This window comes from Hydra vulgaris, chromosome 06, assembly GCF_038396675.1.
Source record: "Hydra vulgaris chromosome 06, alternate assembly HydraT2T_AEP".
Lineage (NCBI taxonomy): Eukaryota > Metazoa > Cnidaria > Hydrozoa > Anthoathecata > Hydridae > Hydra > Hydra vulgaris.
The window spans coordinates 6032025-6058830 of NC_088925.1; the positions used below are offsets into that span (position 1 = coordinate 6032025).

The 26806-nt window shown below is 29.1% G+C and overlaps 1 protein-coding gene and 1 long non-coding RNA gene across 2 annotated transcripts; one reads left to right on the forward strand and one right to left on the reverse strand.

Annotated features, from left to right (window-relative positions):
- On the forward strand, positions 1-3957 carry LOC136080929 (uncharacterized). Its single transcript, XR_010638735.1, has 2 exons — positions 1-357; positions 3781-3957. It is a non-coding gene; the product is annotated as an uncharacterized LOC136080929 (long non-coding RNA).
- Positions 3958-19556: 15599 nt separating this feature from the next.
- LOC136081612 (uncharacterized) lies at positions 19557-26806 on the reverse strand. The gene is made up of 9 exons (XM_065799067.1): positions 26228-26806; positions 24886-25923; positions 24536-24679; positions 23431-23959; positions 23024-23257; positions 22579-22823; positions 22060-22297; positions 20574-21789; positions 19557-20401 (listed from the first exon to the last, which is right to left on the reverse strand). The coding sequence occupies exons 6-9, from the start codon at positions 22751-22753 to the stop codon at positions 20351-20353; spliced, it is 1680 nt and encodes a 559-aa protein (XP_065655139.1). The 5' UTR covers positions 22754-22823; positions 23024-23257; positions 23431-23959; positions 24536-24679; positions 24886-25923; positions 26228-26806; the 3' UTR covers positions 19557-20350.

Below are 26806 nucleotides of genomic sequence, written 5' to 3' on the forward strand. Positions count from 1 at the left end.
CGGCACAGGCACGTACAGAAAACGTACAATGTACGTTCAGTTTGCGTCTTGGACGTCCTGGAACTATTTCGGAACCAATTAAAATATTTCAGACTTGCGTAGGACGTTTGAAAGACGTCTTAATTACATTCAGAAAGCGTGATGAACTATAATAAAAATACTGGACAAACAAGCAACTAAACAAAATTACAATTCCCGGTTTATAATAACTTATTATTTTTTAAATTTTTATGGTTAACTATGCGCAGTTTAGTTGTTAAACCACACGACATTTTTTTTATCTCAAATTAAAACTAATACCATGGAAATGTTAATATCCAAAGGTTTCACAAGGAGTTGCTTAAGGTCAATTTAATAGTAAGTTTTAATTATCATTGTAACGATAATTAATAAGTTAAACCTATAGGTTAAACAGACTTTAACGAAGATATTGTAAATAATTTTTTTTTAATTTTATATTTAAAAACACATTAACTAAATATTTGGTCACCATCATCATAATCTTGTAAAATATCATATAGTTAATATATAGTATACATATTGTTTTATGGTAACTCAGTGTAAAGTATATATATATATATATATATATATATATATATATATATATATATATATATATATATATATATATATATATATATATATATATATATATATATATATATATATATATATATATATATATAATACACATATTTATTTATTTATTTATTATAGCTATATTAAATATATAAATGTATGATATGATTAAAATGAATGTCTAATATATACTAAATAGTAGGATATATATAGTTACTATATAGTATTTTATATATAGTAGTATATGACCAGACATTTTTCTGAGTATTATACTCATTTTGAACAAAAATCTTTTATATTCACTTTTCCCCTGATTTTCTACCTGTTTTCCGTGACTTAATTTAAACCCACGAAAACTCAATTTCAGAAAAATCAACTTAAATACTTTTAAAAAAATGTTTTCAATTGCAAATTATATACCTATGTATATATATATATATATGTATATATATATATATATATATATATATATATATATATATATATATATATATATATATATATATATACAACAAAGCTTTGTTATATACTAACAAAGTATATAACCATATTTTAAACATTTAAAATCACAAACCATATTATAAAATGAATTCAAGATCAAGTAGGTGGTATCAGATAAATAAAAGGTGATGGAAATAACAGAGGAAGAGACAGTTCAAAGAGAAATGTGTGCTACAGAGTACTTCCAAGATTCATTGAATACAAATGTTCATATAGCTTCAGAATTTCAAAGTGATATGGATTCAATTTCAGATTCAGAAAACCGAATTGAAGATGCAGATGATTCAGATAAAGTGTTATCAGAAGAATATGAAAAACATAAGTCACTAACACATTTAAATCTGAGGTTAGATGCGTGTGCAACTGAAAATAAATGGAGTTGTGAATCGATTAAGCAATTATTATATATTCTTAGAGAAACAGGATTAAATCTTCCGAAAGATGCCCGAACACTATTAAACTCTCCAAGAAAAATAGTAACTCAAAATAAATGTGGTGGCGAATATGCATACTTTAGAATTAAGAGTGAAGTTACAAGAATATTAACATATTTAGCTGTTAAAAATGATTTTTTGATCAATTTACTTGTAAATATTGATTGCCTTCTTCTTTTCTGGTCATCTACTGTTTAGCTATGGCCTATTCTTGGTATGTTTGAGGGTTCAGACGTTTTTATTATTGGAATTTTTTCTTGAAATTGTAAACCTGACCCTTTGGTAGATTTGCTATCAGATATTGTGAAGGAATGGATGGAAATTAAAGAAGGTGGAATTGATTTTGATGGAGTTCATATTAGTTTAACGATTAAAATTTTTATTTGTGATGTTCCAGCTAGAGCCCCTTTAAAGAGTGTTGTAAGCCACACTGGCTACAACTCTTGTGAAAGGTGTTGTGTGCATGGCTCGCATAACGGAAGAGTTGTTTTTCAATGATGAAATTGATTTCAATTTGAATTTCGAGTTGACTTTCCAAAACTATGGCTATCTTGATCATCAAAAAGCTGTTTCTCCACTTGTGAACATTGGGATTCCCTGTATTAATTCTTTTGTTTTAGATTATATGTATTTGGTTTGTTTGGGTGTTACAAAGCGTATCTTAAAATATTTACTGAAAGGGCCTGTTGGAAAAATATCTGCATCCCAAATAGCTGAAATTTCCAGAAAATTAACTTGTTTAAATGGAAGTATGCCGAGTGAATTTGCTTGTCAACCAAGAAGTTTTCAATTTCTAGATCGTTGGAAAGCTACAGAGTTTCGGCAGTTTTTGATATATTTAGGTCCTGTTGTATTAAAGCGTGTTGTATCTGAACAGATATATGAGCATTTTCTTCTGTTAAGCACTTCTGTTGGTATTATGTTGACATCTAATGACCAGTTTCGCAACAATCACTTAGTTTACGCTCGCAGTATGATGGCACATTTTGTTTATTCATGTAAGTATATTTACCGAGAAATTTTTACTGTATATAATGTACATAACCTACTTCATTTAGCTGATGATTGTATTAATCGTTGCTGCTCACTTAAGTTAAATTTTTAAATGGAAAACAAGAAATACTGTTAAGTTAACAGTATTTCTTGTTTTCCATTTAAAAATTTTCTTCAAAGACTAAAGCAGTCAGTTAACAACTCAAGTAACCCTATTGTACAAGTGTGTAAAAGACAAGTAGAATTTCAAAATTTTTTTGAACATGTTCCACATAAGTCTTTATTTACAAAAATATCGAAAAATAAAAAAGACAGATGCTTCCTTCTTACTGGCTATTCAGTTGCTTTTGTGACAGAAAAAGAAAATAATGAAACTTTTCATTGTGATGTTATCAATCGAAGGTATCTTTTTAATTTATATGTCAAACCAGTTCCATCATTAAGGTTTAATATGGCACTGTTAGTGGAAGAAAATTACGGAAAAGTTGAAAAAAAACTCATTTCCAAAAGTGACTTGAAAAAAAAGTGTGTTTGTCTTCGAGAATGCAGGGGGCTCGCCATATTTCCTGTTTTGCTCGAAGCGAAAAACTGAAAAGTTCATTTATGTTGAATAAATTTATCTCTAGTTGTAAATTTTATAGTTTTTTTGTTTCTTATTTACTCATATTAGCATATTTCTTTATTATATATATATACATATATAATACATATATATCTACATCCGCATGTATAGGTAAGCAAAACGTGATAAAATTGCTTACCTTTCTTTTAGTAACATTTAGTAGAAAAAGAAGAGGGAAAAGGAAGAATAATAAAAATAAATTGATCCCTGTCCCAACCCAAACCCTTCGATGTGTTATCAACTCCCTTGCGAGTTCTCCCTAAATCAGTCAATGTATGTACTGAAGCCCTCGCCTATCCCTAAATCAGCGTGACGTCATAATGCTGACTAATGTCTGCAATATCAGTTATATAATTATTGTTGAAATGTGTATATATATATATATATATATATATATATATATATATATATAATATATATATATATATATATATATATATATATATATATAATTTGCCTTGGGTTTTTAGTTTTATTAGACTTATTTGATTTATTAGTTTCAGTGTTGAAACTATACTTTATATAATAAATATATCATAAATATATCATAAAAAGTTTTTGTTGTTGTTGTTAATATTTAATTAAGTGTGTGAAAGCAACATGAACTATTATTCTAAACTTTCTTATGTTATTTTTTTTTTCTTTTCACAGAGGCCATGCTCAAGTATGCTGGAAATGAAATAGAAAAGTGCATTGGTAATGTCCTAAAAAGAGCGCCGGACAGAAAAGGCGGTGGTCGTGAGAAAGGAAGCAGCGAAAATGACAGTTTTGAAGACAATTTTTTAAATCTGTAGTCTGAAATATTTTGTAGATAATGTATACTTTAAATTGTGTATTCTATTGGTTTATTTAGGCGAAACTGTTCCCGTTTCTATTATGTTTTCAACTTTATCATTCTGACCCAAGACCCTTTAATTATCTGTTTATCTAATTATCTAGAATTTAATCAGAACTACTATATATAGTAGTTCTGATTATATATAATGGGATCTACTATATATAGTAGTTCTGATTAAATTCCAGATAATTAGATAAACAGATAATTAAAGGGTCGTGGTAAAGTATACTATACTTTACTTTTTATACTGATTTACTTTGTATAGTAGTTCTGATTAAATTCCAGATAATTAAAGGGTCGTGGGTCACTATAGTAGTTCTATTATACACTGTAGTGTATAGTAGAACTACTATAGTGACTCACGCCCATATAGTAAACTATAGTAGTTCTGATTAAATTCCATATGCGTACAATATTTCGTACGCATATGGAATTTAAATAGAACTACTATAGAACGCGCGCTTAATTCCAGAAAATTGAATTTAAAAGGAACGTCTTACTTAGGTCTCTATAGGACGTCTTTTGAACGTCCGAATAAGACGTCCTTGAGCGTCTATACATTGCTGTGTTTTGAACGCGTCTAAGACGTTCCGTCTGAACATTCATTGTACGTTTTCTGTACGTGCCTGTGCCGGCTGGGTAATTATTTAAGCATAATAATTAGTTTTTGTGGTTTTATGCGTTGGCATAAACGTTCTATAAAATATAAACTTTATTATTTGAAACACAATTATTTAAAATGAGGTTAAATGCAGATGAACGAAAATCTTTGCGAAAGCGACTAAAAATGTTTTTTGTAAATAAACCTAACATAAAAAAAAAAAAAATCTTAAATCATTTTGAAAAGGAAGGATTTGCTCGAGATGCAATATATGATAACCTAAAAAGACTTGAAACTGTTCAATCGTTTTCTGATAGAAAGCACCCTGGTCGTCCGACATCCTGGACTAGAGGAAAAGAAAGCCGAATTAACGAAACTTGTCAACAATCGAAAAGGGGTCAGTCAGAGAAAAATAGGTATTAAATTCGGTGTAAATCAATCGACAATTGGTCGTCAGTTAAAAAAAATGAATATTAAATATAGAAAACGTGAAAAGACTCCAAAATACACTATAGAACAACAAATCAAGGCAAAGAAAAGAAGCAGGAAACTAGTTAACCAACTCTATAACACAAAATCGCTTCTAGTCATCGATGACGAAAAATACTTTTGTTTTGCAGGCGACAACATGCCTGGAAATTCTGGATACTACACAAACAACAAAAAGACATGCCCAGAAAGTGTTCGTTTTATAGGTAAAGAGAAATTTCCAAAAAAATTGTTAATGTGGATAGCCATATCTGACCGTGGTATGTCCGAGCCATTGTTTCGCACTTCCAAGGCTGTAGCGATCAATTCATCAATCTATATTAATAAATGTTTAGAAAAACGACTTCTTCCATTTATTTACAAGTATCATGGAGACTTTAACTATTTATTTTGGCCAGATTTAGCAAGTTCTCATTATTCTAAAGATTCTCTAAATTGGATGGACCAATATGTCTATTACGTTGATAAAGAATCCAATCCCCCAAATGTGCCTCAAGCACGACCAATTGAAAATTTTTGGGGACATTTGGCACAGAAGGTTTACGAGGGAGATTAGCAAGCTTCAACAGAGCAAGTTTTGATTAATCGCATTAAACTAAAACTACAAGAAATTGATTTAAACTTTTTACAGTCGCATATAAAAGGCGTCAGAGCAAAATTGAGATCAATTGCAGATGGTGGTTTTTTTTCATATAAAAAATAATATATTTTTATTAAAAGATAAATGCTTTATTTAAAAAAAATATAATAGTAGTTTGTTTTTTTATTTATAAATAAGTTATTGACGTTTTTATTTTGTCCGATAACTTCCGCATCACCCGTTAATTGGTAGGTTTAAAACCTACGAAATAGCAAACTTTGTTAAATTAAACCCTGAAAAAGCGGAATTTCTTGTTACCGGAAAATGTTCTGAAATGGTCTTTGAAGTTAATTGAAACATCTGGGTTTCCAATGGGATAATGTTACTAACAAGAAAAAAACTATTACACTTAGAAAAGCAAATTTTAATGAGCGCGTAACTCATTTTCTCAGGTTACAATAGGTCTAATTTTGCCAGTTGTACCGTACAGTTTTGCCTGCCCTTTAACATCAGTTTTCTTCAAAACATAGACGCTGTTGGAGGAACAGCTTTAAAACCATTTTTTTATATCTCGAAATATAGAAATATGAAGGATATTTCAAATATTCTCCCTTGAAACAAAGTAAATTCCAAATTTTCCACAAACAAAGCAAATCAAAAGAAAGAAAGAAAACTGACATCAAAAGGCAAACTTTCGTTAATTTTTTAGGAGTCAATTTTGATGAAAATCTATTATGTAAACAACATATAAATTTCATAGAAAAGAATCTCAAAAAACATTGGCATAATCTATAGAGCAAAAACGTTTTTAAATTTTAGGTCCTTAAAAAATTTACATTTTTCTTTTATACATAGTTATTTAACTTACGAAAATATCGTATGGGCAAGTACAAATCCCACTAAGTTAAGAAAACTGCATAGCAAGCAAAAACATGTTGTTAGAATTGTATTTAGAGCTGGTAAAGTGGTTCCTTGTGAACCTGTTTTACGTAGACTTGGTGCCTTACCCAAGTAGCAGCGCTCGTATGGGCCTGTGCCGGTTACGCCAGTTCTGGCGATTCAATCGCGGGACATTAAAACTCAATGAAAGGCACGCCAGAGCGCATATTTTGAAACCCTATACAGACTCAGAATAGGCAGAAATATGCGCAATCTGATTCGCTGATTTTGAAAGAGAGGCTTTTGCGCGTATGCTTAAATCAAAACAAATTTCAAAAAGCGTATTGAATAATAAAAGTGATTTTGAGTAATTTCACAAAAAACCAAATAATAATAGCAAAAAAAGTTATGATTTTTCTATCCAATTTTGTGCAATATAGTACAAATACTTATACACACCCTCACAACTCAAAACATCCGTGATTTTCAGAATTTTTTTTTAAAAAAATTAGTTTATTTTTATAATTCTATATAAAAAAGACAACCATTGTAACAAACTAAAAACCAGATGGTAAAGCTTGACTAAGCTGTAATTCTCATACGATAGATTTTTTAAAACAGTTTTAAAATTTACCTTCTAATATCAATAGACTATTATTAACTTGGTATAATTTTTTTCAAACTAAGTTCCCATTTATCCAACCATTTAGCAAGAAAAGTATTTTGAAAAAATAGCCTAATTTCTTTTTAGAACTTTACACTTATCACTCCCATATATAAATTATATACAACACTAAAAAAGTTTGAGGAAATTGCTTATTGGTTGTTATAGCTAGCCCAGATGATTTGCAACACTCTTAAATTAAAAGCAATTGTAAGCAAAAGCGTTTTGATATAGTAAACTGATTACCAAAAGCAATAACTCTCAACTTACCACACCTTTATGAAAAACTAAGTGTAAAAAGGTAGTAACAAGAAAGATTGCAAACATGCAAGTTCATGTTGTTGTTTATTTCAATTTCAAAACTCAATACATGTTTGTTGATATATAGCTTTTAACCTGAACAAAATACTCGTTATTGTATTCTATAATTAATATAAAATGTGTTTCCTTCAATAGCAACTGATGGTAAATAATATTAAATAAAGCAGCAAACTTTAATAAATTTTATATATTTATAATGCTAATAATTTATTTTACATTAAATACTCCAGAAGAAAAAGAAAATATGTCAGCTCTAAAAAAATTAGAAAAAAAAACCTTAAATAAAATGTACTCCATATTTACAAATTTTATGAATAGTTTCATTATGTAATTTTTGGTATAACCAATAAAAACAAGTGTTCTTTTTTTAAATTTCTGTGAATATCTCTTGTTTATTAATATAAAAACAGAGATGCGTCATATTTTATTTTGATGTATTAATAATAATTTTTTTGAAAACTTGCTTCTTCAAATGTAAAAGCTAATTTTGATGAAGTTATTTTTATTACAAAAATTGCCATAATTCACCTTTATTTGGTTAAATTTTTTGACTTTAATACTCAGTAAAGTTTTAATGTTCAGTGAAAAAACAAATACCACTTTTTTTGTTAAATTTTTCAATAGATTTTTATCCAATTTAGTATTCAAATTATTTCCATTAGAATAATATCCAATTTTCATCCTATATAATATATATAAAGAAAAATATTGATGTATGCTTTATCAGCCTTCTCAAAATTTAGGTTGATTTATATGGAGCATGTAAGCTAGCTTGGAAAAACATCTGTAAAAATTTTCTTTTTCCAAAATTTTAAATGTTAAATTGTTTATAATTAACAAGCTGGTATAAAGATGCAGTAACAAGCTTAGAACAACCTCTGGCTCAGCTTAAAACTTATACTTTGCATATTTTAAGTACTTTACCAGTAGTCTGGTGCAATTGCACATCAATTGTACATACTTTGTATCGAGCATGCTTTATAAAACACGGACATTATATTTGATGAGAAACACATTTAGAAATCTTGCAAAATTGCACACATGCAAATTCAAGTGAAATATTTCAAGAGTTTATGCATACAAAACACATTTTATAATAGCAAAAATATTCATATCATGACAACTTATTTTGCTCTTTTTTTTGATAGTTTTATTTTCTTTTTTTTATTTCTCTTTTTTCATTAAAACGTTTGATTTTAACCACTTAGTTTAGTTTTTTAAATCTTTTTTTTTTCAATTAATACAATACAAAAAATGCCACAATCATTTGCCATAATCCACTTTTATTTATGCCACAATCCAATTTTATTTGGTTAACTTATTTGACTTCAATACTTTTTCTTGCTTTTAATGTCAGTGTTTATATGAAACTGTACCAAAAATTACTGTTCTGTAGACAAACATAAATATCACTTCTTTTGTTAAATTTTCAAATATTTTATAACTTAATGCAGCCTGCCAAAATTTTTACAAATTTAAAAAAAGTTTTTAATGGTTTAACACGATGTTTTATTAAAGCTACGTAATGAAAAAATATATCAGCCTCCTCCAAACTATGGTTAAACAAAGCATGAAAACAAAATCTCCTCAGAGCTCATGGAACTTGTAAGTTAGTTTTGCAATTAGTACAAATTTTCTTTTTCAAAAAACTCTAATTTTCAACTCTTTAAAATAAACATGTAAATCAGTGCATAAATAAAGTTCACCAGTAGTCACGTAAAACTGCATATAAACTTTGTATGCAAAAGTGCTTCACTATTAGTCTCGTACAACATACTTATATAAACTATGTAGTTGAGAATGCTTTAAGGCCAAGAGCATGTTTTAAGAGAAATATATTTGCAGATTTTTTCAAATTTACTTTTATCTATTGTTAATTTTAAGAAACGAAAAAAAAAAACACATTTTTTTTTTTCGTTTCTTAAAATTAACAATAGATAAAATCTTCATCACCAAGATAAACTTAATTGAAATTTTTGCGAGTGAAAATTCTCTTGTACAAATATATTTTGATACATTTTAAATACTCTGAAGAGTACTAAAATAAAATGAATTTCCTGTGTTGATAGTAACACATGACTTGTATTGATAAACTTAGTATATCATTACTTTGAAATTTATTTCAAAAATCTGTTTGTTTTGATTTTAATTATATTTTTCAACAAAATCGCACTTGCCTCTCTTTCAAAATCAGCGAATCAGATCGCTCATTTTTCTGCCTATTCTGAGCCTGTATAGGGTTTCAAAATATGCCGCCGGAGCCGATACGAACTTTTGTTGTACCTCAAATGATTCACCAGAGCTGGTTTACCAGTTAGCAACTGTTATGTGGTCCTTTTGTGACATCCCAGTACTGGAGAGCCAATAACGGGACACAGATGGCACGCTAGAGCCAAAAAGCAACAACTGAACGATCGCCATGTCCTAATTAAGAACTTAACTTTTTTTTTTTTTTTTTTGTTCTTTTTACTACAATCTGAATAAAACTCGTGTTACATGTTAAAATAAATCGTAAAAATATATTATATAAATACTAAAATATATATATATATTTTTTTAATATAAAGAACGCGGAGACTCGCAGAAGACTACTAGGTCTTGTCATCGAGAACCGCTAGAACGTTAAATACAATAAAATAAAGTTACAAGATAAAAACTCTTGACTTGACAAAAATATAAATATCGTTAGTGGTATATATATTCAAAACTAAAATATAAAGCTATCTTATGAAGCCATCAAAACCAAGCATTCAAAAATAAAGAAATATGTCATCAATTTTAAAAATTATTTCTTTTAGTTTTTTTTTTAAATACTAGATAACTCCATTCATGAGTAAAATCAAAATTTTTTAAGACTATTTTGTTCCATAAAAATGCTCCACGGAATGGAATGCAAGATTTGCCGATATTTGTTTTACATTTTGGTTGTCGTATATAATTATTATTTCGGAGTATATATTTGTTTTTTTCTTTACATGAATATAAATCACTAAAAGAAACTGGATATAAATTAATTTTACATTTAAACATAAAACAAAGAACGTTGAAAATATTAACCTCATAAATATTAAGAATGTTCATGTTAAATAAAAGAAGCTTTGCACGAGTAAAACGATCTTTTAAATTTATAAGACGTGCTACATGCTTTTGTTGACAATGGAGAGGTTTTAACTTACTTTTGTGCGTACTCCCCCACGCGACATTGCCATAACTAATATGACAGTGTATCAAAGAGTAATATAACTTAATTAAAGTATGTCTCATTAAAATACTTCTTGATTTATAAAGAATTCCAATACTTTTGGATATTTTATGGCATAAGTTATCGATAAGGTACTTCCACGAAAGATTTTCATCTATAATGATACCTAAAAAATTTGTGTACGTGATTCTTTTTATAGGAATGTTATCAAGAATAAGCACAGGCATTTTGCATGGTAGAATATGCTTTTTTGAGACTGGATGAAAAAGAATATATATATATATATATATATATATATATATATATATATATATATATATATATATATATATATATATATATATATATATATTGATTTTAAAGATTTTAATAATGAATTATTAGAATAAAAAAAGAAAAATTCAAGTCAAAGTAAAGGAAATATTTACTGATATAGATATTGAAACTATTGGTGAAAGTATAAATACCAATTGTGAGAATCCACAGTATATCTATAGTGATCAGTCTCAATTGTCTGAAACACGTGCAGTTTCTCTCAACGACAGCAAAAGTCAAACAGCTGCATTTAGTTCATTTTCTCAAAGTTTCAATGAATCATTGTCAGCTACTTGTACATCAATTTTTAATGATCATATTTCTGATGGTGATGAATGCCAAGAATTTGAAAACATGTTAAGCAGTGATTCTGATGAATACACACAGTCTTTAAAACAGAGAAACTTGAAACAGATTTGGCATTTTGGTCACATTCTTTTAACATCACTCAAAAAGCCTTTGGTGTTTTGCTGGCTATATTACGTATTTTTTCCCCAGATTTGAAAAAAAGTCCAAAAACAATAATGCGATTTGAGTTTAACAAAAAAGAAGTGCGTGAAAATTCATATTATTATTTTGGCATAAAAAAAGGTATTGTTGATAAGCAAAAACATTTGGTTAATAGCAATAGTACAGAAAATCAGGTTATTTCATTTCAATTTAACATTGATGGGTTGCCTTTATTTAAAAGTTCAAATGTGCAGTTTTGGCCAATAATAGGTGCGATTGAACAGTTTGAAGGATTAGTTTAAATAAATAGGGTCCCATTTACAATTGCAATATACTGTGGAAATAGTAAGCCTACTTCTATCAATGCATATTTGAGAGATTTTGTTACTGAAATTGTAGAGCTTCAGAGTACGAGCATTATATATAATAAGATTTGTTATAAGATAAAAATTTCTGCTCTGATTTGTGACACATCGGCACGAGCTTTTATCAAATGTATTAAAGGGCATAGAGCATTTTATGGATGTGATAAATGTGAACAACATGACGTTTATGCTGGGCGTGTATTATTTCCAGAAACATCTGCAGTTCTTCGAACAGATTTGTCATTCCTTGAAATGAAAAATAAGGAACATCATTTTGGACCAAATCCATTAAATAATATTCCTTTTTTTGGCATGATATCACAAATACCAGCAGATTATATGCATATGGTTTGCCTAGGTGTAATAAGAAAAATGGTTTATTTATGGCTCAAGGGACCTCTAGCAACCAGAATTGGCCCACAAGGTATTCAGGACTTATCAAATAAGCTAATGGACATGAGACCTTACATTCCTTCAGAGTTAGCACGTAAACCACGATCATTTCGTGAATTTGAACGGTGGAAAGCAACTGAGTTTAGGCAGCTTTATACTGGCATGGTGTGTTTTAATGGGATTTTTCCAGCTCCACTTTTTAACAATTTCATGCTTCTATCTCTGGCAATGAACATATTGCTAAGTAAAAATTTGTGCCTGAATTATGCTGACTTTGCCCATAGTTTACTATTACTGTTTGTAGACCATGTCTCTAAATTATATGGCAAAGAAGTGATTATGTACAATATGCATGGGCTTATAAATTTGACACAAGATGCCAAAGCATTTGGTCCTTTGGATAATATTTCAGCATTTCCATTTGAAAACTATTTATCACAAATTAAGAGACTTGTGCGAACACCTCACTTACCTTAACAGCAAATAGTTAGACGGCTTTTTGAGAAAACAGCTGTTGAGTTAAAACAACAAAAAACTCAGGATAATACAAAGAGTGCATATGTTACAAAGGAACATTTCAATGGACCAGTTGTTAAATTGTTGAACATATGTGGTCAGTATAAAGAACTGTATTGTAAGCCTTGGAGTATCAAAGTTACTGCTGGAGATAAAAAGTTACTGTTTTGGTTTAAAAAATAGCAAAGTTATTATTGTGCAGAATGTTGTCAAAACAGCTGATCAGATATTAGTTATTTATAAACAGTTTGAAGAACTTCAAAATTTATTTTTGTTTCCATGCAAATCTCTTAAGGTTAACATTGGTAAAGCTTCTCACTTGAATGATGAACTTTTTTATTGTTTAACTTCAGAAATACAAAAAAAATATGTTTGTATACCTTTTGATGGTAATTATGCTGTTATTCCTATGATGCATTGTTAACATTTACTTTATTAATGTTAATTTTTTGGCATTATTTATTTGTATATTAAATGGTTTTTTCTATAAAGTTAGCTAATGATACTCTAAACTTGAAACTGCATGTTACTAATGATACTCTAAAGCTAATGATACTCTAAACTTCAAACCAAAAAATAAAATGATTTTATTAAACAATATTCTTCAACATTGTTTTAAAATATTTATTTCATTATTGCTTAATAGTGTTGCAAAACATATTAGTGTTTTAAACGAGTTGTTTTTATCTAAAAATCTAAGATAAGTTTCCGTCATGATTTACTAAAACCGTTTACGTACATAAAGTACAAATGTTTTAAAACTATTTGCTTATTTCATAGTGTACCCAGTCACATAATACATTTTTAAGTTGATAACCTAAGCAAAAAATGGAAATATTAAAACAAAATTAAAAAACCTCAAACATCTTTTATAAATATCATATGTAATTTCTTGTGAGTACTAAAAACTTTAAATATCATATGTAATTTTTAAATATCATATGTAATTTCTTGTGAGTACTAAAACTTGTGAGTACTTTACTGTATTCGTTAATGTGAATACTAACTGTATTCATTAACAAAGACAAAACTATATACATTTATATAGTTTTGTCTTTATAAATGAAAACAGGTTTATATTATTTTATGAAAAAAGACATGGAATATGTTTTTTAAGTCTATTAGTTTGTGATTTTTTTAGCTTTTTCATTTTTATAATGACTAATAGAAAATTTGCAATAGTTTCGTTTTTGGATAAGGATGATGCAGTGGCAGTGGTCCCAGAAAAGTGGCTAATAAATAATGAACTATGCTATTGGCCACCATATACAAGTTAGCAGAGAAATGACAAAGCCGTAAAAGAATGTGAGTTGCCTAACGAAAACTGGGCATAGCATCCCATGCGGGTTTTAGGCACAAAGTTTATATATTTACAATGTTTTAATTTAAAAAAAGTATCTCTTTCAATGTTTTTTTAGGATAATTGATTGTGTAGTTGAAAGCTGAATCGCAAAAAAACTTGATTGTTCATAAATTTGTTTTGATAAAAAAAAATGCAACTTTACTTATGACATGTTTATTTTTTTGCTGATTTTTTAACTTTGCAGAATCGTATGCAAAAGCAAGATCTGAACTTAATAAAGCAACAATTACATCAGATCTGCAAAATGACGTTGATGATTCAAGACTAAGAAAAAAACGGTAAATTAAATGACTATAAATTAATATTAATTTATTTAATAAACCATTTATGATTAATTAATCATATATGGTTTTATAAATAAATAAATTAATATTGTATTATATATTAAATATTATTATTAAAATTAATGCCAGCCCCTCAAGTACCAAAATTTCCTGTGATCAGTCAGAACTCTTTACCACTTCCATTTGTAAATCAAAAAGTTGTAACAGAACTAGTAGAGACAGATACAAGCAATCAATGTGATTTTGAAGTGATCCCATTAACAGAGATTACAGTTGATGAGGTAGAATGCTTAGCATCCTTTGTTCCTAATATTGTATCTAACTCATCTAATAAAACAATTAGCGGAAAATGTGCTGCATTATCTGCAACAACTAGTATTGTAGTGGCTAGTAGCAGCATTGATGATAAATTTAGTTACATGAAACAACGTTGTTAAATACTTCCTCCTCTGCTCAAACATCAAGCAGTGTCTTAAATAAAATATTTACCCTTTTGGTTGAGCTAAAAGGCACAGTTGCTAATCTAGAGAAGCAAACAACATACAACACTACTATGTTGCAGACTCTTTCACAGGTTGGGCAACAAGATGTTTGCAACATTTTTGAAACACTTAAACTTCCTGTGTGTGACCAAGATCAGCTTGAAGAGCTTGAAAATATTCTTACTCAAGAAAAATTAATTTTTAACAAACTTGTAAGTTCTGAGATTGATATATTGATCTGAACTGTTTTAAAACAATTTTTACATTAAAATTTCTATTTCAAATATAAACTAATTATTAAATTTTATTAATATACTTATATTAATTTTATTAGCTGAATATTTACTGCCTGATCTTACAAAAATGTATATATATATATATATATATATATATATATATATATATATATATATATAATATATATATATATATATATATATATATATATATATATATATATATATATATATATATATATACATATATATATATATAGGGGAACCTGTTGTACCTTTGACCACTTTTTGCTTTAAGGCGTTTTTTGCGTAGCCTATTGAGTAAATCCAAACCATTCAAACTTTATAATATTCTCTTATATTTTGCCCAAAAATTATACTTAGAACTTTTTTTTCATTTGACCAAGAAGTATCTTTTTCCCGCGTTTTAAAAAAAGAAGTCTTTTGGTCAAAGGTACAACACGTACGTTGTACCTTTGACCGATGCGCGTTGTTCCTTTGACCAAAATGTTATTATTAAAAAATCATGCAATGTTTGAACCCTTTTTAATATTTTAGCTTGTTATATATTATATAGAAACTTTTGGTCCATCTTATATCAATAAAAAAAATCTAATTATTTTGTAATCAAGCCTAATTGTCTAAAAAAAAACTAGAAAAATCAATCCTTACAATCTTGCAAAGACTTGTGTATTAAAGTTACGATACTCAGTATTACTAATTTTTTTCAATAAAATCAGTTATTATAACTATTTAGATAAAGTCACATATTTTCTTTAGTTAGATGCTACTTACATGAAATAATTAGGATTAAGGTCCAAAACTTTAAACGCGATTTAATTGTACAAAACATATTTTCTAATATATACAGTTATTTTTATTATTTTAGATAAGAAAAGAGCAAAAATATATTTTTATAACTTATGTTAGCTGGCGGTCTATATTCATTTACATATGATCATAATGCTTTTTATAGAAAATATCTTAATGATGACAACAAAAAATACAATGATAAAAGAGTAAAATATATTAACTATTGCAAATAGTCAGATCAACATCAAACATAAGATACTGACGCTTAGATGAACCATGACCAATACTTGGTGGTGGAAGTTTCATAATAATATCCTTAAGTTCCAAATCATAAAGATTGTCATCTTCTCTTATAAACTTGTTACCAAAGTCTCCTGATTTCTTAAGATACTTAATTTTGTAAACTATACCAACAACTTCTAAAACTTATGCTACATAAAATCTAGAGCATTTCTTTCCAGCCAACTTGACAATTAAAAAATCTCCAGAAACAAATTCACTTTCATTATCAAGTATATTTACTCCAAAATCAATTTCATTAGAGCTTTCATCATTTAAACATATGTCAGACTGACTAAAAATAATCTGCTTTGCCATTTTTTTTCTTTTGCTTGAAGAGGTCTTTTTAAATTGTTGGTTATTAGATTTTGAATCTAGAATAACTTTAATTTCAGGGGTATCAGTTAAAATACATGATTTTCTATTACGTCTTTTTGAAGTATTTGTTTTTCTTAATTTGGCTTTAGGATGAGGTCGTATTATCTCAGGTGAAACAATTGATCTTGATGGTAAACTCACAGTAGGGATTTCCCCTAACACAATAGATGACGTTGATGGTACACTGGATGGAGCAGTTTTAACATCAATAATCTCATTAGAAAGGCAAGCTTCAGTATTCACTATTGGCCTATCAGTAACATTTGCAGCTAAAAAGTCAATATCAGTAAAAATATTTTCATTAATTGGATAAAATCCAGTACATTTAAAACTGTTTATAATATTATTTGGTACAAAAGCATGAGGATAAGCTTGACCAACAAGGTAAGATATATCATAAATTGTGACTGGTTTACCAGCATTGCCTGGTGATATCATCCAGTTATTCATGGCATTGTTATAAAAAGTTTTAAATGGTCCAAAAACACCACGATCAAGAGGTTGCATTTTATAGGTTGTGTGAGGATGAAATGTCATTAAAACTATGCCTGATTTTTTTGCTAACTCAATAACAGAAATGTTTACATGACTCTCATGATTATCCATTAATAAAAGAACAGGTTTTTTAATTGACGGTCGCACATTACTAATAAAATGTTCAAGAAACTGCACAAAAATGACTTCATTTGACCATCCAGACTTATTAGCTGCTCCTACACTTCCAGGAGGACAATTATTTAACATGTAGTCTTTGAATTTAGCACGTGGAAATACAAGTAATGGTGGGATGCTATTTCCAGTAGCATTAATGGCTGCAATCATTGTTACATTGTTGCCTCGTTCAGCACTAGTTATGCTCCCTATTTGTTTTTTACCTTTTGGAGCTAGAATTTTTGGTGGTACGTGGACTGTGGTAATTCCTGTTTCATCACAGTTCCAAATATTTGATGGGTCAAAATAATAACGTTCTAAAACATTTTTGTAATTTTTATATACAATTCTTACAGTTTCTCTATTGAATGCAGAAGATCTACCAAGACTTGTAGGTTGTGGTTTACGTAGAGATAGCTTGTTATTATATCTTTTGCGAAAATCTCGCAGCCATTGTTCACCTGCACATTTATTTTTCATCCATGAAGTTTCAATTTTTTTATGATTTGCTAAAGCATACTCATATGCAAAGGATCTTATCTGCTTTAATGTAAGTCCATAATGCATATTTGCAGCATCTGCCAAGTAGTTTACCAAAATTAATTCTTCTTCAGTTGAGAATACTTTTTTTGGTTTGGTATGTGAATATAAATATTCGCAACTACCAGATTTTTTAAACTGCTTCAACTGATATATTAAAGTTGACTTTTTAATGTTGCAATGTCTTGCAGCTTCACTTAAACTCATTTTTTGTTGAAGCACAAAATTCACTGCATTTAGCATATCCATTTCGGAAATCTTTTTGCGAAAAACACCAATCTTGCTCCTTGGCATTTTAAAACTAAAATATATTAACAAAATTAATTAACTATTTCGATACATTTAATTCCCTATAGCTGAGCAGAAACTAGGTAATAAAATGAACTTGACAATAATATTGCTTCAGCTGTCCAACTAACTAAATTAACAAAATTGATTATTCTAAGTGTAGTAGTGGTTCAAGAATAAATAGTGAATTGCATTAAAATTCAATGGAATTATTTCATCATCATAATACTAGAAACAATTTTGCATTAAAAAGCAATAAAGCACAGACGACGCCTAATAAGGTAGATTATAAATTTTATAATCTTGCCCTCTTAAAGTCCGCAAATTACCGAGGAAGCAGTTTTTATTGGTCTAAGGTACAACGTCCTTGACTGGTCAAAGGTACACGAGATGGGTTTCTTTAACAGTTATTGTCTTAATCCCCATTTACGGTCAGACATAATCATCCAAAATTTTCCATAACAAAAAAAAAGATGTTGGGTAATGTTTATAATGTCGTAGATGAATCAAACAACAATTTATCACAGTTTTAAAATCAGAATAAGATTAACACCAATATTTACTTTTTAAGAGTCAAAACTTATAATTGCTTGTGGATCAATACCATCTATCCCAAGAATAATGTTTTACGATAAGAAGAGTTGTCATGGACTACTATTTAAAATGACACTTCCCGTTTTTTTTAAATAATAATAGTAAGCCAACAGAGTAGAGTGATGTATATATATATATATATGTATATATATGTATATATTTATATATATATATATATATATATATATATATATATATATATATATATATATATATATATATATATATATATATATATATATATATGTATATCTATATAAATATAAATATATATATATGGCTAGCCAGCCCTGGACCGTTATTAAGCCGATGTTCATGGCGGCACTGCGCCAGGTCTGGCAAGTTAGGCCTGGTCGTGCTCCGCAGTAGAACCGGACCGTTGTCGGGCCACATGAACGTTGCTACTTGGGTAAATACTCTCAAACTTAACATCCATCTAATTTTACAGTTCATGTATAAAAAAAATGTAAACTGTATCCAAAAAATTTTAAAACTTATTTTGAAGAAATACACTATAAGTATACTACAAGATTTTCCATAAACAACTGTTGTACCTAAATCTTATTCAAAACTGAGTTCTTATTCAATTCAGAATTGCAAGCCGCTTCTGTGGAAAAGTTTTCCAAAAATTGTTGCCGATAAGATTATTTCGCCTCATCAGTTTAAAATAAAATCAAAGCGGTGTTTATTACACATAGGCCGGTGGCCATATAGCAAAAATGTGACTAAAAATGAGTTTTCGTTGGACACTTGTAATAACTAAGTTTTTTGTTTCAATGTTGTAAGAGCATGGTACTAAGATACAAAAAACAGAAACTTGCCCCATTTTTGCCCTGCAGTTTTTGAGAAATAGGGCTCGGGTTTTTTTACCCCAAAAGGGCAATGGGAAAAAAAATTATGGTCAAATTTTGTGAAAGTGATATTTTACTTGTAGTAAATTAAACGCTGAATACATTTTTTCTAACAACATTGACCTTAAAATGCATTGTTCTCAAGGATAGACCCGACGCTAATTGTGGTTGGGGAGGGGGTTACAATTATTAACTTTTTGTTCAATCAGTTGGCAAATGTGGACCTTTTAGTTCATTTAGTTTGCAAGTTTAAACTTTTTTGTCGGGTCAGCTTGCAAATTTGGAATAGTAACCTTTTTAGACTTACGCCCCCCCCCCCCCCCGTTTCATCATCATCATCATAGAGTCTTTTGTCAAACGAGGTGTTTTCACAAGCTTCACCGCATGCGCATAGATCAGTGCATGTGATTCCGTATTGTTTACAAGAACATCGATTTGTGACGCAACCAAGTTTGCAAGAACAGTGAACAAATTCAAGAAGGGAATCGAGTGCAGGTGGAATTGTTGTCCAAACCAAGTTTACCTGGTCTCCATTTAAAGACCAACAATAGCCATCGGGCGAAAGAACATTTAATATACCTTTCAATGCATTTTTTCGGATGTAAGCATTATAATTGGCACGTTTAATGTGTAAAATAAGCGAATCATAATTTGGAGGGAGCATCTCTTCTGTAGATTTGCCCATTTTGAACAAGTAATATCGTGCTTTATTGACAACATCTTCTTTGCTTGCACCATAAAGGTGACAAACAAAATTCTGTATGCCATTAAAAACGTCATCTGATACGTCTAGTGACATTCCGATACCTCGGAATGCTGTACAATATTCTTTTTTCTTTTCTGCCGTCTTTAGGGCAGAAAATTTATCTTTTCCTTGAAAAGCAGACACTGCATCACAACCTAAGTAATAAGTAGAAACACTTCAAACATTTACGTTTTCAGATACAAAATTAGTTTAGATAAACAGCACAATTTAATACATTATTTTTGATAAAGTAGCAAAATAGTGCATGAAATAAATTCTTTGCAAGAAAGATAATGATTTCACCTATAAAATTTAATTTGAATCTACCTGTAAAGAATGGAATCCAATCATTGCATCACACCAATCGTAACCAATTTCTTTTGCGATTTTATTTACATTAAGGATACGTTGTTTGTTTCCACATCCTGTTTCAAAATGAAGAGTTGCAGAGATGAACCAACTATGGTATAATGCACTTACGAACACATCTGTATCAGGGCTTGCAAGTATAACATGAGCATATGAAACCGAAACGTGCTTACAATGTAACAATAACCGAGTATCAGCTTCTTCGTGGTCGCTACGAAGTTCAGACAATTCCGTACAAATCGAATTTCTGAAGCAGTATGTGCTATCACCATGTGTATTAAATATCTCTATTTCATTTATTGTATAACTTTTCCGTTCTTCCAAGAGAAACTTAACCAATTCCTCTTTATTGCTGCCAACACTCATAAACTTCTTCCATTGTTTCGGTACTTTTTGATCAGGCCCAAATATAGTAACATTCTGGACACCAGATTCAGCTCGTCTTTGTCGCTTGGCGTGTTCGATACTAATATTTCGATACCTGTCCGTAACAAACTCAACTCTATTTGACTTATGCCTAAGAGCAAAATACATTACCATAGTGAATATCAATCGACTGAATTTCCCAAAATTTTCGGGTATAGGTTTAATTATTTGCAATACAGCCATACCGTCCAAAATTAATGCGTTGTTTTTAGGAATATCCACTGATAACTTATCAATACATTTATTTTCAAGTATATTCATAAGCTTCGACTTCGTTGTTTTTAGTAAAGATCCGTCGAAAGATGCCAACTGAGGCGGGAATACTCTCAACGAATACTTCAGTACTTCTTCCATATTTATGTCACGGTTACGTGCAATAAGCAAACAACGAACCCAAAAGTTAGAGTCGTTTTTTAAAACTACAGTTTTTCCTGTGGACAGTTTAACTATATTTTTGTAGCTCGCAAATGTCTTTAGCTTTAACATTTTTCTTCTGATAAAAATATCCGGATCATCACTATTCAGGTTATTCCTTATAAAATCAACACAGTTTTTGTCTCCTATCTGGTAAGCTCGATCTAGATCTTTTGTAGTTTCCTTATCTGCAACAATCCCAGTAACAATATTTACAAGATCATTTGTGACTTCGTTTTCAAATGGATTAATCATTGAAGAAACTGTTTCCATTACATCAATAACTGATTTTTCATCTTTCCTAATTCTTGTTACATCCAAATCTTTACGAACCCTTAAAATTAGAAATCAATATTTGTCTTATAAGATCATATTAGCTAGTAAAAATGGTATACAACAATATAATAATATAACAGCTAAAACATTAGGTTAAGAATGGAACTCATCAGACGTTTTGTTATGTTTACCTAATTTCTTTATAAACTGGAGCAGATTGGAGCAGGGTTGCAACTAGTGAATGATTACAATGATTGCAAAGAATGATTTTCAACATTGATACATGTATACAAGTAAGAAAGAAACCAATAAAAATACTGAAAAATACCTAGATTCCTTAACATAGCCACTGAGTAATTTACATTTTTGGGCAATTAACGATCTTTCTGGTTGTGATAAAATCCATCTCTGCACAGCTCCTCGATTGAGGGTATTGCCAGTTATGCCTCCATTGGTTTTACAATCTCTATTACACGTTTGTTCTATTGCCTGATCACATGCAATAGCTGAGAAAAAACTGGCTTGACGTTGAACTGTCCAGTTATTTTTAAACTCCGTCAGTAGGCCTTAAATGTAAGCAATATTGTAAAAATGACACTAAGTGTAACCGCAAAATGTTTTTAACTTAAAACAACTACATATTGTGTAATAATAGGATTTTAAATATATCTTCTAAACAATCAAAGGGAGTTAAATTATAAAAGAATAATGTAGTTATAAGTACAATATAAACATTTGTAGTTATAAGTATATATATACAAAAATATAAATTAATTTCATGCAGATGTAGCACAATGTTTCAATACTATTTATTTTTTTAGTGCAAAAACAATAAACTTAAACACACCTTGATGCGTGCTATCTATTGCTTTCATCTCTAACCAGTAAGGACAGAGATACCTTGCATAATTGACTCTGTCGTATGCAAAATACCAGGGTAACATCATCCTCACACATTCTAAATGAAGCTCCCAATTTGTTGTTCTAGTAGCACGAAGGATTAACAGCATCAGCCAAACCATATCAATATAAGAGCTCCAAAATCTAAAAGTGCTTGATCTTTTTGAGGAGATTTTAACAAATTCATCATACCTGAGTAAATAAAATAATATTTGAGTCGGTTTCAAAAAATAAACTCACTAATTGTAAAAATATCACTATCTTTATTACCTATCTTTATTTTTATACCTATCTTTATTTTTTACAAAAAGTTCTCAAAAAAAAGAACATTAAATTAATTGTATAAATTACTTTATTAATTAAAAGAAATAAAGAAAATTTGGATACTATACCTTTCTCTAATTTCAACAAACAAACCACTTTCAATATACCATTAAAAACAAGCAGAAATCCTCTACTTCATGTCGGTTGTCAACATCCAAGGAGTTCAAGAATGATTAAAATCTAAGGCGACTTAAAGCCTCAATTATGATTTTATGCACTATTATGCTTCTGTTATAGTGTTTACCTGTGAGAATACCTTTAATTGCTCCCTCTGCCACTAGACCAGATTCAATGACAATATCCTTAAATTGAAACTGATATATTAATGCCCAAAGTTTACAGTTTTAATAAACCAATAAATGATAGCTTGCAAATATTAAACAAAAAATCAAAATTTGTAAAAATATCTTTATCTCTAAATAGAAATAGCTATCTTCTAAAATTTTCATCCTTATGTTTAAAACTAATAAAATACCTTAAAACCGGATGCATCAAATCTTTTAGCAATAGCAGTCATAAATGACATCATAGTATGAAATTCGCCAAGTCTTACTACAAATCTATTCGAAAACTCAGGTTCCTTCCACTGAACCATTTGAACTTTTGAATACATAGCCTCATCACAGACAATTACTCCATACTTCAAATTTAGTTTGTTTATAATATCAACACTTCTATGTAATATTGTGTATATTGTTGCAATATCAGTAACAGGAGCATCAACAACTGGTAAATATCCAATGTATGAGACATGAGAGGCAGCTCTGTTTTGACCAATATTGAAAGCAGTCCGACTTGGAAAGGAATTTTCTTGAATTTGACTTTTGCATAATAGATAAGCCCTATCTTGATCCTTAACTTTCTCTATTGATATAGATGAAATGACAAGATCAATGTTTATTTTTTCGATTAGCTTTTTAAGCTTGAGTGATTCTTTTTTCCCAATCTGATAAGGTAATATGCTAGAAAGTGATTCTTGAATAGATCGAGGTCGTTTTGAAACTCTAATAAAAAAAAGTGAAATGGTATGAAGTGGGTTACTATAAGAATGAAGTTTTTTTTAAAGAAAATAGCTAAATCCAATCAAGAAACATAAATGAATGAACACCTACTAAAAAAATAGCTAAATCCAATCAAGAAACATAAATGAATGAACACCTACTAAAAAAATAGCTAAATCCAATCAAGAAACATAAATGAATGAACACCTACTAAAAAAATAGCTAAATCCAATCAAGAAACATAAATGAATGAACCTTACCTCGCCTACTAAAAAAAAAATCATGAGGTATAAAACTATGTAGTTTTAACAAACTAAAAAATAAAAATAAATGTAAATAAAGATAAATGTTTCAAAAAAGATCATAAAAATTCTAATTTTGATTTAGTATAATTGATATGCAGTGCTCCATGTGAGGGGGGAAAGGCAAGATGTCATTCAGCTACCTTTTTAAAAACTTTAATCCATTCTTTTCTATATCTTTCCTAATATAGCAAAGATTAGACAAGAAAAATTGTATCTATAAATTAGTGAAAACTGTCCCTTTCCCTTTTCCCCTTACATTGCGCATTGTTTATACCTCTCTTTTTTCTTGGGTTGGTCCAATATTTAAAGGTTGAACAATGATTCCATTAGCCATATGAGTAGTTCCTTTCCCAGATCTTGTTTCCTCACCGAAATCAATGTTGTCCCAAACCAAAATTGACAGTGATGTGTTTAGTTCCTGATTAAAAATTTGATTTAGAAGACCAGAAATTTATTGTATAAACCCGATAAAAAAATTAAGCTATTATTAAGATAAATTATATACTTATTTTGATTTTTTGAATATATTATTGTTTATATTATGGTGATAACTCTTACAAAAGCCTTGTTTTGATCACTTTATAGTTAAAATTATTTTTCATCATAGATATTGTTTAATCTTACCTTGTGGTAAAACTACATCTTCCTTTAGATTGATAGACGCTAATACTGTTTCATACCTCATTGTTGCCGAATATGATATACAATGACCAAAACCACTCAATATTTTTATCAACTCTTTTGATCCAGTTATCTGCCTTGTTGCCATTGACAATGCCACAGATTTAGGTGTTTGCTTGCGCCCATTTGAACTTATATATATGCAATCTTGAATTAAAGATAAGACTTTTTTTTTAACGGTTTCTCTATATATATGTAGGATTCAATTTTTGGTTCATCATCAATACCTAACAGCCAAACAAAAAAATTAAACAACCAAGGTGGTACAATGTTCTCTATATTTTTAAATGAGAATTCAGATGATAATGGAGGCCATGTTGAAAAGAAATCAGGAGTTTTATTTATTATATTTCGAAAATGCAATGCTGTTCTATATATACTACTCGTATCAACAAATTCATAGTTGATATTTTGAGGTTTATCTGTATCTGACAAAGGTTCTGTTTGAGAAGACTCACTTTGTGATGTTTCATTATCATAAACAAGGCTCTTTTCAGCAAAATGGCCACTTGATAGATTTTCAAGCAAAACTATTTCACTTGAATTTCTTTTACCAGGTGTGTGGAAAATTAATTGTGGAAAAGCTGCTTGAATCCTTGACTTTAAACGGGACACTTTATAATTACTAGCATCAATATTTTCTTCACGATAAACGATTGAAACAAACAGACTAAACAACTTTGACATAAACATGATTTTCTTCTTTTTAATTAATTTTTCTATTATTATTTCATTTGAAAATATATGAAAAGATTTATAGTAATATTGAACTTTAGGCTGACCTTTGTGTTGATTTGCTAAACACTTTGTATAACTTATGTAACACGTTCGATGATATTTAACTTCAAGAGCTTCACAATTCTTTCCGTTAATATGTATAAGAATATTTTGATCGAATTTATAGTTGGCTGCTTCTCTCAACCTCCCACAATCAAATGTTTCTGATCTTGAGAGCGATTCAAGCGTTCGTTTTAGAGATACCTGAAACCAGCATTGAAAATAAATATTTCTAAACAGTTATTACCCTCTCAACAGTTATTATCAAAAAATTACTCTAATGCAATTTAAAAAAAAAATTTAGTTACATATAATTTTCCTGTTAAACTGTTTGCAATACAAACAAAAAATTATTTTTTTATTTTTAATAATACTTATTTTCGCACCATTGACGTCAACCAAATAAAAAAAATTAAAATAAAGAGAGATTTTGGAGAAAAACTATGGTATAAAGTATGCATTAGCTATAGATTATTAAATAAAATTAGTTAATAATGTACAATTTTACCTTGCTATTATTCCATTTGTGTTTCTTTTGACATATTATGCATATATCTGGCCACAAATAATTACTCTCACCCAATTGTCTACACCGAAATTTTTTTCTTTTTGGCTGATCTTCGTCAGTGCTTGGATTTATAGATGTATATTGTTGCATTTCATCATCTATATTAGTTTTCTTACATTCTTTTAGCTCAGTTTGTTGTTGTTCATCCCAGTCAATTTTTTCTGTCTGCTTATTATTTTCTGCTCTATTAAGTTTGAAAACATTACAAATACGTTCGTAACATTTTGGATGGTAAAAATAACCCATAGCAAAGCTTTCCATTTCTACAATATCTGCCATTGAGTTGAATTCCTCTTCTGTTTTAGCGTTAATGGTTCTAAAATAAAATCTTGCCACATCTCCATTTTTATTTCAAAGCTTGCACCACCTTTTTCGTGTGCTAAATATTTTTTTTATAGCTTTAGTACTGCATTTTTAATGCATTTATTCGGTATATCATCAAAATGAATTAAACAAATATTATCGCTTAACGATGTAGCTGCCATTTTGTCTGTTTATATTTTCAACCAAACGTGACAG